Below are 17,021 nucleotides of genomic sequence, written 5' to 3'. Positions count from 1 at the left end.
ATTTTTACTGAGATCTCATTGTTGAGTACAGAGACAGCCAGACATGCTGGCTCTTTACTTTAAGTTACAGTTACTCTTGAGTTACAGTTGCTTAATCTCAGTTACAGTTACTTACTGTGAGTTATTGTTACTCTGAGTTACAGTTACTCTGAGCTCTGATGCAGTGAAGAGTGATCACTGCGTCAGTGAGCAGCAGAGCGATGTGATTTTAATGTGTGATGTGACGTCACGTGACGGTTGTGTTTTCTTCCTTGTGTTTTTTATGTTTGCGGTGAAATAAAGTTTGGAGACAGGATGTCGTGAGTAATTTCAGTCTGAGCGCCTCTCAGAGGGAGCTGATGAAGAGGAGGAGGAGCGGCTGCGGGGCGCAGGGCGGGGCGTCGGCGCGCAGCAGCAGCAGCAGCTCCATCACCGACACCGTCACCGACCTGCTGGCGTCTGCGGGCTGCGGCATGGACCCCGCTGCCCGGCCTGTCTGTGAGTGTGGGCCGGTCCGGTGCTGCTTCCCGCGGTTCTGATGGTGAAGGCGGTGCGCGCTCAGAGAAGCGGAGCGGACACAGACCTGTGCGCGTGGAGCGGCTCGCGCTCCGATGCAGCAGCGGGAGGAGGAGGAGGAGGCGCCATTGTTTGGATGCGCAGCAGATTGAGAGGAAGAAGGCCAGGGATCGCGCGCGCTGACCGGGACACGCGCACCATGCGGCACCCGTTGTTCCTCGCGCTCCACCTGCTCTGCTTCACCCAGGTAAGGAGCCGCACTTCCGGCCGCAGCGGCTTTGTTCGACCGCAGGAACCGGGGAAGGGAAGGAGGGAGGTGTGTGTGTGTGTGTGCGCGCGCGCGCGGCGGACACGCGACAGCCAGCAGCTCGATGTGTCTGCGGAAAGTGGGTCAGTCGGCTGCAGCATCACACACACACATAGACTCAGACTCACACACTCAGTCTCACACGCACGCCACACAAATACAGACGGACTCACACACACACACACCCATACACACACAGACTATCACATTCAGTCTCACAGGCACACTGCACACACATGCGCAAATACAGACTCACACAAAGACACTTACATACACAGTCTCGCACACATCACACACACACACACACACACACACACACACACACACACACACACACACACACACACACACACAGACTCACTCTTAGCTGGTGCATCTGGGTAAATCTACTTTACACTTACAGGTATTAGGAGCAATGCCTTTATTACTGCACTCCTGCACATGCTCAGTCTGTTCTTTGTAAAGTGACTGAGTGGTCATGTGTGAAGCCAGATGTTCCTGATGTTTCTGCTGAAGCCAGAGGTTACTATAGCACCCCCTGTGGGTGTAGTCCATCAGCTGTTGACATCATCACACAGACTCGTCCATTTGTGCTTGCTGTGTGTCGTTTTTGTGGGCACAGTAACACAAGTGAGGTTACAAAAACAGAGAGGTGCCTGACCAGTGATGATGATGTCACTTTTGTCATGCAGTGCTATTCACCGGGGTGAAGATGGCAAGATGATAATGGCCCTGTGACATGCCACCTGTGGACACTTATAAAGCACCCGTCGGTTTCACGGTTAAAGTCAGCCTGTTGTGAAGGACCAGCGAGTGTTGCGCTGATGCTGGACGACTTCCTGTCTGCGAGTTTCTGTTTCCTGTCCCTGTAAAATCATCTGGAAGCTGCAGACTTTTATTTCCTGTTCAGTGTCGAGATAGTTGTGAAGTAACGTGGTAGGTTTACAGTGTAACGGGTTCCCCTCCACCTCGTTATCCTCGCTATCCGCATGCGGCGTTAATATCCTGCTCTGAGCGCTATCTGATGCTCCAAGCTTCCAATTTCCTGTCTTCTGACAGCTGCTCTGATTCGAGGCGCTGAATGTAAAGAGTATGAAGAAGAAGAATTTATGAAGCATTTCCTGTTTCACTGACATCAGCATCTTAAGTTTTGGACTTTTATTTGGACATAATATGACGCACATTTTAACAAATGTAACCGTGTGAGGAACTTTTACTTTGAAGAATAAATGTTTTATCCAAATCTCCTGCTTTGTCTCTAAAATTTCAGGTTTAACAGCAGCGTACTACATTGCCCACAATCCTAAGGAAGACGCTGAAATCACTGATATGTTGCAGCTGTTAGTAAAACATATTTAAAATCAGTGCCATCAACTGTGGCAGTGGGCTGAAGGCCTTGGGAAGGTTTTATGTGGCCCGTGATGAACAAAGACTGTTCATCTCTCCACTGCACCCATCCACTGTTCATGTTGTAGAATGAGACAAGCCTGAATCTCCTCAGTGCAGGTGTAATTTCAGGTCTGGACAGGAACTTTAACAGCTAAGTTAGCTAAGAGCCATGAGGTGGCACATTGAAATTCACTGTACTACTGTGGCCACGCCCCCCAGTGAAACCTATGTCTCAGAGGTCCTTCAGATGAAGCTGACCAAAAATGAAGGCGACCTGATGAAATGTTGAGTTTGGCACCTGAAAACTTCAGAGAACTTCCTGTTTAGCTGTTACTTATGTATTCTGGCTTCCTACCACAGTCCAAAGACATGCAGTTAGGTTACGTCTACACTAGCCCGGATAAAATGGAAAACGGTGTATACATCTGAAAACACTCCGCGTCCACACTATTGTTTTCATTTGTTTTCACAGAGTTGTTCATCCACATTGAAACGCAATACAGGAAACACGTATTGCGTTCAAGCAAGACAATTCGACCTGCCTGATTTCTGTCTGCCGTTTATTTACTTTTCGGCTCTTTGAAATGTCGCGGAAAAGCACAGAGTTTTTTAAAACAATGAGGTGGAGTTGTTGCTCCAGCGCCCCTGCAATCCTGAAAAGGATAAGCGGCAGAGAATGGATGGATGGATGGATGACTTTTGTACATGCGGGTGTAGAGGTGGGAATAGGGGGCGTGTTGTGGGTCCTATTAGTGTTTGGATGAGCTTGGAGTTCAGAGGTCAGATAATAACAGCGGTTTTTTGTATTTTTAGGAAATTGTTTAATGTCAATCAGCTGTTCTCATTATTGTGGCTGTGACATCATCAGTGAGATTTATGGGTGATGCGTGAGCCATCACGTCCTCAGATCTGCATCATGGTTCTGGGGTCACTTCTGGACTGTAAGCCCACAGTAACCATGTGGCGCCGGCTGTGACTCAGAGATCTGTTTAAGTCGGCGCTCCACACGGTCTCTGAATATTCACACATTCGTGACTTTAATGTGCGTCTTGGATTACGTTGGAGGGTTTATCCCTGTATGTGACAGAGGGCAATAATGTGAGGGCATAATCAGAGCGGCGGAGGGTTAACAGAGGCCCGATTAGAATTTAATCAGAGTTAGATCTGCAGAGCAAACACTGAGCTTCTTCTTTGAGCCGCCATGTCGCCCATGCGATTCAGCTGCAGCCGAGTGGAATAACAACGAGTACAACCTCAGACACCCAGAACAGAGGCTGGACGGGCTTCTTTAGGTCAAAGGTTTATAAAGAGCAAGTGCCAGAATGATCCAGAGCCAATCACCACACACGACCAGTCTTCATCCTTCCTCATCCTCTCTGTAGAACATGGAAGGTTCTTCCTGCTTCAGCCCTCTTTCAGAATAACAGTTATCACAGCTCGACTTTGGGTTTTTATCTCCCTACTAATGGGAACGTTTACTTTGAAAGGTCTTATAAATAAGATAGGCTTCCTGTTGGCTTTGATTGAGTAATCAGCTGATGGACCTTTTACGTGTTGTTAGTCACATGATGATGGTTATGGTGAGCTGATGAAGAGAAGGTGATTCGCCACTTTTCCTGCTGAGCTCTAATGAAACGTTTAGGAAGGTCACTAAAGAAGCTCCTCCACCTCCAGCTCCACCACCATGATGCATTGGGATCTGATGAAGGACTGAAAATGATCAACTTCACCCTGAAGCTCTGTGTCATTTCAGAATCCAGACGGTGAGAACAGAAAGCCTCCACGGAGGGACGCATTGTCATTGATTGGTCCACAGTTTCACATGGGGCCATCTGATTGGTTGAATCTAAAATATATATGGAGCTGCAGATCCTTCTGGATCTTTTCTAGTGACAGGCGATGAAAATGAGGTTCACTGAACCCCTCAGTCCACATTTAAGGTCAAGAAAAACATCACTTACAGTAACGTGTTGAATTTAATTCCAGAAGTTAACTTTTAGTTTCCTTCCTCGTGTTCTTTACCAGAGCGTCTTCACATGAGTTAAGACAAACTTCCCTAATGGACATTAGAGGAACTGCAGCTTTTGGAGTTGATACTTACTTATAAGAAGTTTCTTCTCCATTTTTTGATTACAGCAATGAGCCCCAGCCCTAAATGTCGGACATTTTACCTTATTGTGGTCACATTACCTCATTAGGCTTGTTATAGTACTTGAAATAATCAACCAATCAAGTCCCTGTTCCAGCTTCTTAAGTGTGGGAAAAACATTTTCAGTCTCTTTCTGTGTTTTTACAGATCTTGAGAGCCGTAAACTCGCTTCCCGGCGTTTGATGCCCGATGTTTGTACCTCTGCGTTCCGCTTCATTCGGTTTGGTTGTTGCAGCAGCTTCTTCTGTGGGAACCTGCTTTGGAGAGCTCGTTGGAAAGGTTCTCATTGTTCTGTGAATGAGGCAGAGAGCTGTCAGCCATCTTTTGTTATTCCGGTGAAAGGAAGCACCGCATGAAAAGACCTCTGAGCCTCACCAGGCTACATAAAGAAAAGTGGAGATTTTAGTGTAACACTCTTGTAAGAGAGAGGCCAGAAACATGATGAAGGAAAGGCCTCAGATTGGATTTCATCAGAAAAAAACACCAAGCTGAACTTTTCCACGCAGGAAAAATAGAGTCAAGAGGAATCTGCAGAAGTTGTGAGGCTCAGGTTGTTTTTAGAGTTATGAAATTTACCCTCACCAGACTACATTCAAAAAAGGGAAGATTTACTCTGCTCTAATCAAGCCAAAAAGTCTGAGGTGAGCCATAAAAGTCTGAAAAAAGCCCATCCAGAACACCCCCCCCCCCGTCTTCCCCACCTGCCTCCACACAGCTTTGCAGGTTTGCATGATAATGCTGGCAGCTGCCTGAGGGTGAAGCCTCCCGACCCCTGGCTCCACCCCCTGTTGGCTGTCCGTCTGCAGCCATTCACAGGGTCACATTCATTCACTTACTCAGAATCACTTTCCCCTCATGAAAGGATGAGCTGGTGTCCTGACACAACTCTGAGGATTCAGTGTTTTTAGTTTTAGTTTCTACGCTCTGTTTGCTTCTTTCAGTTCATTTGTATTATTTAGAAATTTTAGTGTTACTTTAATTTTGATCTTTTTTATGATCAGCCTACAGTTGTAAGAAGTTCAGAACAAGTTTTACAATAGAAACACTCATCAGGACCTGATCATTAACACAGTTTAATACAGGGGTGTCCAACTCCAGGCCTCAAGGGCTGGTGTCCTACAGACTTTAGATGTGTCTTTGATGCAACACAGCTGATTTAAATGACTAAATTACCTCCTCAACATGTCTTGAAGTTCTCCACAGGCCTGGTAATGAACTAATCATTTGATTCAGGTGTGTTGACCCAGGGTGATATCTAAAACCTGCTGGACACCGGCCTTTGAGGCCTGGAGTTGGACACCCCTGGTTTAATAGAAGCCAAAACCTGCAGTTCCTCTAGCACCCAGCAGAGGCCAAAGCAGTGAGTCAGTCTCCATAGACTGTAATGTTAAAAACTTTACAGCAGAAATAAACATGTTTACAGCCTGATACAGAAGTGTTGTGGTCTCTATAGATAATTTCCCCCTTCATTACAACTGTACCAAACTTTTGTTAAGGAATAAAGATAAGAGTAAGTAAAAGAGAGGAATGAGAAGAAAAGCGTCTCTATACGCAGATGACACAGTTCTATATACAGGAGAAGAAGGAGACTAACAGTTTATCTGGGGTTTATATCAGGAGTTAGAGACACAAACAACTGCACAAGAGGAGAATATTATTGTAAGTCACCTTATTAACTTGCATTAGAGCTTAAAGTTTGCATTATTAGAAGCGTGGCCTCTACCTGCAACCTGCCTTATGTCAACTAATTTGAGTCTCTTAACTGGACCTCTGGACCATATTTGTGCTGTTGGAGCCTTTGGGAGCATTTTTAATTACTTTATCAGACCAATAATATGGCTGCTGTGAGATTACTGTACTAACAGGCTATCCAGGAAGTCTGAGCACCAGTTTTAGGAATTTATTTGGATGTTACCAATTAGCAGGCATCAGCGTCTGTATGTTGTTCCCATACAGTTTTTTCTAAGATGAGTCCAAAAACCAGTGACTGCTTCCATCTTTTATTTACAGTGTGTCGTTACAGACATTGATTGAAAGAAAATTGATCAGTGCTGACAGACCATTGATGTTGTTTTGTTCCTGTCTGAGTATGTACGGCAGTGCTTGACCCTCAGAAAGTCTGTGATCTGCAGAGAAATCGAAAACCTTTCTCTTTGGAAAAGTGTAAGCGGTGCTGAGTGTGTAGCTCTTGGAGCTGTAGGATTAGTTGGACAGTTAATGAGTGAACAGTGGGTGAAACTAAAGATAACCTGAGGAAATGTGTTGCAGGTTTTGATGTTCAGGCTCTCAGAGGATCTTCTTATTGACCAAACTCGCTGATCAGTGAAACAGCTGGGGTCATGTGATTCTGGCCCGATGTGGGGGCTGGGGGTACATTAGTAGCATTGAGCCCCCATGCTCTGCAGCGTCTCCGTGGTAATCCTGCTGCGCCGCCACCCACCCTAAACGTGGTGCTCCTTTCATCACTGTTGCCATGGCGACAGCAGAGCAGTGGAGCCTTGAATGAGTCAGTGTGGATTTTCTCTTCCACTCTCACTCAGGCTGATGTCGATGGTTGCAATGTGGCGACAGCTCGGGTTGTCACGATACTTGAATTTCTAACTCATCACTGATCCCCAAGAGAGTATTGCATATATGGGAATACTGCAGTACCACAGGAAAAATTAGAGGCTTTAGTGTTTTTCTTTTAAATAGAGACTGGAACAATACAAACAACAACAGAAGTAACAACAGTAACTATGTGACTGGTACTTTAAGGTTGTTTCTGTGCAGCTTCTGGTCGACTTTTCTGCTTCGGTCATAAAGACAAACCGGTCTGTCCACTGACCTCTGAACTTCCTCCTGAAGCTGTGCCTAGTGTTAGTGATGGGAGGGGTTCTTTCAACTCAGAATAGCTGTCTGATCAGATTGTAATTTAAGTATTGATTAATATCTGAGTATCAATTTTTGCCATCTAAAATAAGTTTTCAAAACTTGATTGTGTGAAGCTGACATATACATTCAGCTCATTTTGAAACTTATTTTTACTCTTGGAATTTGAACTGGATATTGGTGCAGCCCCTTAATTGGTCCTCTGAAACAAGCTGTTTTAGCTTCTCCCTGAAAGCACACTATCTTCTGATTGACTAACTTCACAGGCATGCAGAGGGGCAGCACCCAGAGGTTATGAGGTGTACTACAGTGAAACAATATATCCACGACAGATAATAAGAAAATAAAGAATAGGTACCCTTTAATTTAGAAAGTAGAAAGCGGCTTGTGGATTGTGATTAAATATGTTCTGGAGGTTCGTGTTCCCATTAGGATCAGCTCATCTACCACCTCCATCAGGTTATTGATTAAGCTCTAAACAATGAAAGCCATGCTCCACATATGAATCAAATCAAAACAAAATGACATAATCATGAATTAATTCTAAAAAAAAAAGTTTTGTTTTTCAAAATAAGGGCAACCTCCACAAGGTTGTAGATAGCTAAGACTTTCCACATTTTAAGAACTGAAGAAACCTCTTGAATAAGAGGTGAAATGCCTTCAAGAAATTTAAAGAAGTCCACCTGCCACCTGCTTGCTTTCCAAGCTCCTTAGATTATCGTGACCTTAATGACAGAAAACCTAGACAGACAGAAGAACAATTTCATTTTGATCCAACATCCAACTTCCTCCAAATACCCTGACTTCCAGCTTCAGGAAAGTAAAGAGGTACAGTTGAGTATCACCTGCATACAGGAAAAAGCTCAGTTAGATGTACTGTTGATGTAAGTACAGAAAAGAGGAGGACCCAGGATCGAGCCATGAGGTGCACCACACAGTCAGTTTCCTTTCCACAAACAAACCTATGTTCTTCCTTTTTCTTTATCTAACTCCACAAATAGACCTCAGCACCTCCTCCCCCACCTCCCTTCCCATCTTTATGGACCTGCTCTGTCCAAATACCGTACCACAGCAGTCATTAAGCCAGAGTGCCGGCCTGGCATTTTAAAAGGCCAAACCAGAGTAGGCTGAGCTTTTATTTGCCTCCTTTCTATAGAGAGAGAGAGAGAGATTTATCTTCTACAGTCTAATGTGGAGGCATGCTGTTAGAGGAGGTGAAGCTTCGTAGGCGGAGGTCGTTCACAGAGAGTTTTAACAGCAGTTGAAGGAAAATACAAAAGTTTTATATCAGGCACAGCAATTACAAAGATGGCTCTTTGATAAAACTGATAGTTTTATTTGATTCTGCATACATCATACAGAACATTTCCCTCATCTCTTTAATGGCTTTTTGAGAGAATTTGTGTGAAACACTGAATGATAACAGTTTTATCATTTTTAGATCATATATACTGTATTTACACAGTGTGTTTTTGTGTTCTTTAAATAGAATTCAATTGATGTTTTCAACCTGAGGGTTTGTTTTTTTTTTTCAGCGATCCAAATGTCTGTAAAGTCTAGATTGAGGTTACACTGTATTCTTATTAAGCACAGCGCTAAAAAGACAGTAAAACCAGAGCCTGTGTCCTGCATGGAGGAGTTGGGATAATGGTTGTTCTCAGCTGAAAGGTTCAGAAATGTTTCCTTCCTGGATGTAGGTCAGCTCCTGCTACACTTTACATTTACTAACATTTAACCCGCTTCGCTTTCTCTGTTTGTCGCTGAATATTTAACGTCGTCACGGTGTCAGGGTAGATTCCATCATGCCTCGGTGCAGCACACGTTCGTGACTGTTTGAAATGTGGGTCAGGTTCTGTGCGGATGGATAATCTGCTGCTCCGCAGTCACAGCAGGTCGCAGTGCTTTCATGAAGCTGCTGTAGGCAATCGTGTCACTGAGCTGCTGCTGATCCACAAACAGGAAACACAGGCTCTAACCGACCGATCCGACCTCAGCCGGAGCGCAGCCGCTCTTAGATAAGATACATGGAAACTGACGGCACAATAAATACACAGAACCAAAACACACGAATCCAAGAATTAGTTTGACACTTCTGTATGGTTTTATCATCAGGAAGAAAAAAAAAACTCCTTTAAGGTGGAATCAGCTGACATCTCCTGTTTCAGACCAGGAACCAATCAGTGACCAGTATCAAATAGTGGGTTGTAACTGAATGAAATGTGTGGTGCTGTGATCATGTGATTCAATCAGCAGCGTGACCTTTATGCACACGGATGGTGCTTGGCGGGGAGTCGACCTCCTGATGTCAGATTTAACGAAGGCAGACCAGCCTGCTCAGCTCAGGACAGGAGAGACAAGAACACAAATCATCTTTGCGCTCAGAAAGAAGAGAATAGAATAAAACAGGCCGAGATTACGGGAACTCCGATGCTCAGTCTGAGGCTCCTCTTCACCCAGTCAAACGTGTTTAATATTGGTCATTAATTGATCACCAGCCAATGGGAGCCCTCTCTGCATCCTCAGTGTTGTGTCTTCTCTTTCTCTTTGGCCTGATTCTTAGAGCTCTGGGGCCAAAGCATGATGGGAAATCATATTCATGGACACTGAGACTGCAGGGGGTAAAACTGACGGCTGGCTGTTGGCAAGTGTGAGAGGCTGTGCAGCTTTTGAGCTGTTTTCACTTTTGATTTCTTAACTTTCAGAAATAAATCATGTTCTGTTCCATGTTTCTTCCTGGACTCCACCAGAGCTGCTCTGCATTATTCACAGTTAATAATAATCCTTCTTTATCTAAACAAAGCTGTCTCTTTAATAACCCCTATCCGAGAGCCCACTTTCTTCTGATTGGCCTATTCTGGGAATCCTGTTGAGGGGCAGGATCCAGTGCGTTTGGGCCTCACCAGAGCTCAGCGGGTCAGAGTGAAAGGAGCTGCTTCATCTAAGCTGAAATAAACTTTAACCTCTTTGTTTGCTCACATTTTTCTTTTTCAGAGCATGACGGCGTTCCAGGCGACCGTAAACGACGAAGGTTTGATTGTGGCGACTTTGGATAGCTCAGACCTGCAGGAGAACGTCACGGCGTATGCGGTGCAGATCTCTGGAGAACCTCGAACCATCCTGATCCAGTTCGTAAACACCAGCGAGCCTCTGCTGTACAACGCCTCCTTCCACGGCCTCTGCTACACGGTGGGGCTGCTGCTCAGACGGGGACAGGCTTGGTCCCGCCCCATGAAGACAGTTGCCGTGCTCACGAGTAAGAACCTCTCCAATCACGGGGTTGGGGGTTCAAAATCACTGATTCTGATATTACAGGATCGCACCATGTTTAGCTGCTGGCCTTTACAGGAAATAAACCTGAGAGTCACTGCTTTCCATTTTTAATAACCTGGAACGTCATTTTGGACATTTCTGATGTTTTCTGATGTTTTTAAAACCAGTTAAACGATCAACTGAAATAATCAGCAGACTGTTTTTACCTTCAAATTCTCTTAGCTTGATCATCATCGGTGACTGCAGAAGTCAATGCTGTAAAAGTCTGATTTATCTGGATTATTCTGTAGATTTAAGCTTTAAAAGTGGTTGAGGTTTGTTTAATTGATTATGTGTAATACAGGAGCATACAGGGAGTGCAGAATTATTAGGCAAATGAGTATTTTGTCCACATCATCCTCTTCATGCATGTTGTCTTACTCCAAGCTGTATAGGCTCGAAAGCCTACTACCAATTAAGCATATTAGGTGATGTGCATCTCTGTAATGAGAAGGGGTGTGGTCTAATGACATCAACACCCTATATCAGGTGTGCATAATTATTAGGCAACGTCCTTTCCTTTGGCAAAATGGGTCAAAAGAAGGACTTGACAGGCTCAGAAAAGTCAAAAATAGTGAGATATCTTGCAGAGGGATGCAGCAGTCTCAACATTGCAAAGCTTCTGAAGCGTGATCATCGAACAATCAAGCGTTTCATTCAAAATAGTCAACAGGGTCGCAAGAAGCGTGTGGAAAAACCAAGGCGCAAAATAACTGCCCATGAACTGAGAAAAGTCAAGCGTGCAGCTGCCAAGATGCCACTTGCCACCAGTTTGGCCATATTTCAGAGCTGCAACATCACTGGAGTGCCCAAAAGCACAAGGTGTGCAATACTCAGAGACATGGCCAAGGTAAGAAAGGCTGAAAGACGACCACCACTGAACAAGACACACAAGGCAACAAAATTATCCTCTTGCTCTCTTGATTTTTTACCTGCATCATTATTTAAAAATGTCTTTTACTCTACTGGTCCCTGTATTCTTACTATAATTAATACCTCCTTGGCCTCGGGCATAGTCCCTGCCTATTTTAAAACTGCTGTTAGGCTTTTTTTAACAAGGGATGTATATGCTGGACCCATCTCTCACTAGCAATTATAGACCGATCTCAAAAATTCCGTTAATTGCTAAGATTCTAGAGAAGATCGTGGCTAAGCAGCTTACAGCAGTTTTAGATAAATATAGTATTTTCGACAAATTTCAATCTGGCTTTCGTAAAGTTCATTCCACTGAAACAGCCCTTCTTAGAGTTTCTAATGACATTTTGTTACAAAGCGATGCAGGTAAATGTTCTGTTCTTTTTTTTTTTTTTTTTTTTTTAATAAATAGGACAGGGGGAATGAATGAGAGAAAGAGGGGGAGAGAAAGAAAGAAAACCAAAGGGAAGAAGAGACGGTGAGAAGGGGGGGAAGAGAGAGAAAAAAAAAAAAAAAAAGAACTCCTGGGTCACCTGTATGGAGAAAAAAAAAACAAAAAAAACAAACAGAGGAGACAGCAAACAACAAAGAGCAACATAATAATAGAGAAAACAAAGCACCATCACAATAAACTAGCTAGTCATAGATATCAATATTTACTAAATAATAAACGATATTGTGCAGCACGCAAGATAGACAGCGCACAATGTGCTTTGAGGCAGCAGCCAAGAAAGCTTTAGTCCGCGTCTGTGAATACCCATGTGTGCATACCTGTGTGGATCAGCATGCTTGCATTCCAAAGGTTTCTCCATGTAATGATCTGCTAGGGAGTGTGGGGGGGCCACAGCCCCGTCCTCCAGGGTGTGAAGCGGGTATGGAGGAGATCAAAACTCCAGACATCCAGAGGCCCCCAGAACACAAGAGACCATGGAAGACCAACAGAGGGGCAGCCGCGCCACTGTTCCAGTAAGAGCTGAGGAGAGTCCCAGATGAGGGCTCGCCCAGCAGCCGCGGAGCAGAAGTCAGGGGGAGTTGCAGTGACACGCCCGTGAGCTCCGCCGGCCCCCAGCTGTGCCTGAGTGACCGAGCCCCAGGCCGAGAGGCCGGGGGCACCCCACCTCCAAAGGGGCCCGAGCGAGCCCCAGGCCCCAGGCCCCGACAAGCGGCCGCCAAGGAGTGAGCCGGTGTGTACCCGGACGCCCACCCCCAGACACAAAGAACCACCAACACACCGACACCTGAGGGAGTCCGCCACCGGCAGGGGAAGTGGTGGTGGGTGGAGATAGGCCTCCAAACCTTGGAGGGCCTGAGGTGTCCCCAGAGAGGTGGCGTCTGATACCCAACCTGACATATAGACACAGACATACAGGCGCACACAGACACAAACATCCATTCCCACCCTCATGCTCTCATATGCACTCACTCCACACTCAACCAACGTGGAGACAGACATAAAGAGACGCTGTACACACAATCACACTCCCCAAGCGTACTCTACAAACCGGGTCTAGGTACCCTTGCCCCTGGAGGGGGGAATTGCACCCAGACCCAGGTGGTGTTACCCTTTTCCCTGCGGTGGGGAGAGGCAGACCACCCCGACTCCGCAGCAGCAGGGAGGCCCCACACCCCAGACCGCAGTCGGACGGCCAACTCTTCCTACTAGCCCTCCCGCTCCAGCAGGCCGCAGAGAATGGGGGTGGGAGAAGACTCCAAACCTCCCTCCACCCGCTCATTGTAGTGTTGATGCATATGTGTTCTAAGGTGCAATTAAAACCCAGGAGGGCATGGAGCTACCTGTTCTGTTCTCTTAATGTTGGATCTTACGTCGGCCTTTGATACTGTTGACCACTATATTTTACTTAACAGGCTGAAACACTGGGTTGGTGTCTCTGGGACTGCATTGAAATGGTTCTCCTCGTATCTCTCTGAACGATATTCTTCTGTGGCAGTTTCTAAGTATAGATCATCTTCTGCGTCCCTGTCTTTTGGTGTGCCACAAGGCTCTGTGCTAGGGCCATTACTGTTTTTAGTTTATTTACTCCCTCTTCAGCACATTTTGAGCCCTTTTGAGGATATTTGTTACCATTGTTATGCAGACGATATCCAACTCTATATATCTTTTAAACCGGAAGAGGCTTCTAAGCTGCGGCTTTTAAATGTGTGCTTGGAAACCATTAAAGGCTGGATGGCTGAAAACTTCCTCCAACTAAATGAAAGTAAAACCGAAGTCCTCTTATGTGCCCCAGATAGACATATACCCAGTATAATAAATGCTCTTGGTTCTCTTTCAACGTTTGTAAAACCATCTGTCAGGAACTTAGGGATTATCCTTGATCCTGCTCTTACGTTAGATAGTCATGTTAAATCTCTTGTTCGGTCTTGCTTTTATCATTTAAGAAATATTTCTAAATTGAGCTCTATTATATCCTATACCGAACTGGAGATTGTTATTCATGCTTTTATCTCTTCACGACTGGACTATTGCAATTCCCTGTTTACTTGTTTAAATAAAGGTTCTTTGGAGCGTCTGCAGATCGTTCAGAATGCTGCAGCAAGACTTTTGACGAAAGCTTCTAAATTTTCACATATAACACCGTTGCTCATGCAGTTACATTGGCTTCCTGTTGAATTTAGAGTCCAGTTTAAGATTTTGGTTTTAACTTTCAAGGCTCTTCAACAACAAGCACCACCATATATCATTGAACTTTTACAGCCCTATGCCCCTAGTAGGTCCCTGAGGTCGAGTAGTCAGGGCCTACTTGTCATTCAGTATACGAGACTGAAAACTAGGGGTGATAGAGCTTTTGCTACTGTGGCCGCCAGACTGTGGAATTCCCTTCCTCAGGACTTACGATCCGCTGATTCATTGATTACTTTTAAAAAACAGCTAAAAACACATCTTTTTAAAACTGCCTTTTGCTAACTTTGTTTGTATTTTGTCTTTTTAATCTGTTATATCTTGTAAAGCACTTTGTGATCTCTATCTAGAAATGTGCTATATAAATAAAATTTTACTTACTTTACTTTACTTTACAAGCTGAAACGTCAAGACTGGGCCAAGAAATATCTCAAGACTGATTTTTCTAAGGTTTTATGGACTGATGAAATGAGAGTGAGTCTTGATGGGCCAGATGGATGGGCCCGTGGCTGGATTGGTAAAGGGCAGAGAGCTCCAGTCCGACTCAGACGCCAGCAAGGTGGAGGTGGAGTACTGGTTTGGGCTGGTATCATCAAAGATGAGCTTGTGGGGCCTTTTCGGGTTGAGGATGGAGTCAAGCTCAACTCCCAGTCCTATTGCCAGTTTCTGGAAGACACCTTCTTCAAGCAGTGGTACAGGAAGAAGTCTGCATCCTTCAAGAAAAACATGATTTTCATGCAGGACAATGCTCCATCACACACGTCCAAGTACTCCACAGCGTGGCTGGCAAGAAAGGGTATAAAAGAAGAAAAACTAATGACATGGCCACCTTGTTCACCTGATCTGAACCCCATTGAGAACCTGTGGTCCATCATCAAATGTGAGATTTACAAGGAGGGAAAACAGTACACCTCTCTGAACAGTGTCTGGGAGGCTGTGGTTGCTGCTGCACGCAATGTTGATGGTGAACAGATCAAAACACTGACAGAATCCATGGATGGCAGGCTTTTGAGTGTCCTTGCAAAGAAAGGTGGCTATATTGGTCGCTGATTTGTTTTTGTTTTGTTTTTGAATGTCAGAAATGTATATTTGTGAATGTGGAGATGTTATATTGGTGTCACTGGTAAAAATAAATTGAAATGGGTATATATTTGTTTTTTGTTAAGTTGCCTAATAATTCTGCACAGTAATCGTCACCTGCACACACAGATATCCCCCTAAAATAGCTAAAACTAAAAACAAACTACAAACTACTTCCAAAAACATTCAGCTTTGATATTAATGAGTTTTTTGGGTTCATTGAGAACATGGTTGTTGTTCAATAATAAAATTATTCCTCAAAAATACAACTTGCCTAATAATTCTGCACTCCCTGTATATGAAGGAGAATTATCCTCAACATGAGGATAATTCTCCTTAAAAAAACCTGTTGTTGCAAGGATTAGGAAAATGTTATTATTTTTTAAATTTTGCATATTAGACATGTAGTTCAAATAAAGGGCTTACATCTCTGTTCTGTAGTTCTGTGATCGTGATGTTCGACTCAGTTTTGTTTGTCTCCTCAGAGCCGCTTCCTGTCCGCAGCGCTCAGATATTGGACTATAAGGAGGCTCCAGAGACTGGCGTGGTGTTTGAAATCGATCCTCCGACCAGAAACGTCTTCAGCAGAGTCAACATCAGCTACGCTGAAGGACAGGAGCGCCGATCGATGCTCTATAAAGGTAGAACATTTCATTCTGTTTGTATGAGTGGGTGCTATTTAGTGTAATTTAGTGTTTTGTAAACCAATATGAGCCTTCTGCCTGAATGTGAGGACAGTTATTGTAGTTCACAGTCTCACTGGGAGGTGAAGGCACGTGAGTAGCGATAGAAGAATGTGTCTGTCTGAATAAATGCCCGGCCCCTTCCAAACTGAAGATTCTGATTGGGTAGAAATCCTCCGGGGAACTCTGGTGCGCCCTTGCCTTTCTCTAATGGAAAGCATTTCTGAAAGCACGTTATTCCACTTAAAGCGGCTTGAGACAACTGATGTTGTGATTTGGTGTTATATATAAATAAAACTAAATTGAGCTGAACCAAGTTATTTCAAGTTTACCTGCACACACCTCAGTGGAGGCAAATATAAAGGAAAGAGGACCCAGGATTGACCCCCGAGGAACTCCATTTCAATTCAATTCAATTTATTTATAAAGCACCGAATCACAACAACAGTCGCCTCAAGGCACTTCATATTGTAAGGTAGACCCTACAATAATACACACAGAGAAAAACCTAGCAATCATATGACCCCCTATGAGCAAGCACTTTGGCGACAGTGGGAAGAAAAAACTCCATTTTAACAGGAAGAAACCTCTGACAGAACCAGGCTCAGGGAGCTGCGACCGGTTGGGGGAGTGAGAAGGAAGACAGTGTAAAAGACATGCTGTGGAAGAGAGCCAGAGATTAATAACAAGTATGATTCAGTGCTGAGGGGTCTATTAACACATAGTGAGTGAGAAAGACCAGACCTGATTTCAGCTGCTCCAGACTCATAGTCGCTCAGTGCTTTGGTGTTCATGTCCTGACTGCTGACAGATGTTAACACAGCTCCAGGAATAAAGAGAGTGTTTTTGTGCTAACAGTTTCTTTCTGCTTGTTGTTTGTAGATTTCTACAGGGGGAAGACAGTGTTTAAGCACTGGTTACCGGGGATGTGTTACCGAAACATCACCTTCCAGCTGATCTCAGAGGCCACCGTGTACCAAACTGCACTGGTGACCCACAGTGACATCACTCACACACCGCTGCATCATCGGACAGGTGAGGCCCCTCCCACTGTGAGAGTCCAGTGCTTGCTCTGTACTGAGTAGATTAGATTGGCTCTGAGGCAGACCTTCCTGCATGAAGCTCTAAGTTCTACTTTCAGGAATCGTTGCCTTAGTAAATACAGTGATCAGGTCTGGAGAACAT

The 17,021-nt window shown here is 44.6% G+C and overlaps 1 protein-coding gene across 3 annotated transcripts in view; it reads left to right on the top strand.

Annotated features, from left to right (window-relative positions):
- Window positions 1–362: 362 nt before the first annotated feature.
- Window positions 363–17,021, top strand: part of ptpro (protein tyrosine phosphatase receptor type O) — a 45,204-nt gene continuing 28,545 nt past the window's right edge. For all 3 annotated transcript variants that reach the window (XM_085385903.1, XM_085385902.1, XM_085385901.1), the window contains exons 1-4: window positions 363–742; window positions 10,203–10,464; window positions 15,639–15,794; window positions 16,719–16,871. In XM_085385903.1, the coding sequence (XP_085242029.1) occupies window positions 518–742; window positions 10,203–10,464; window positions 15,639–15,794; window positions 16,719–16,871 (796 nt within the window). In that variant the 5' untranslated portion in view covers window positions 363–517. The remainder of the gene's footprint in view (window positions 743–10,202; window positions 10,465–15,638; window positions 15,795–16,718; window positions 16,872–17,021) is intronic.

Source organism: Rhamphochromis longiceps, linkage group LG17 (assembly GCF_057381845.1).
Source record: "Rhamphochromis longiceps isolate RC_006_pf linkage group LG17, R_longiceps_female_GT1.1, whole genome shotgun sequence".
Taxonomy (NCBI): Eukaryota; Metazoa; Chordata; class Actinopteri; order Cichliformes; family Cichlidae; genus Rhamphochromis; species Rhamphochromis longiceps.
Note: the sequence above shows the minus strand (reverse complement) of the source record. Positions and strands in the feature narration are given on the sequence as shown.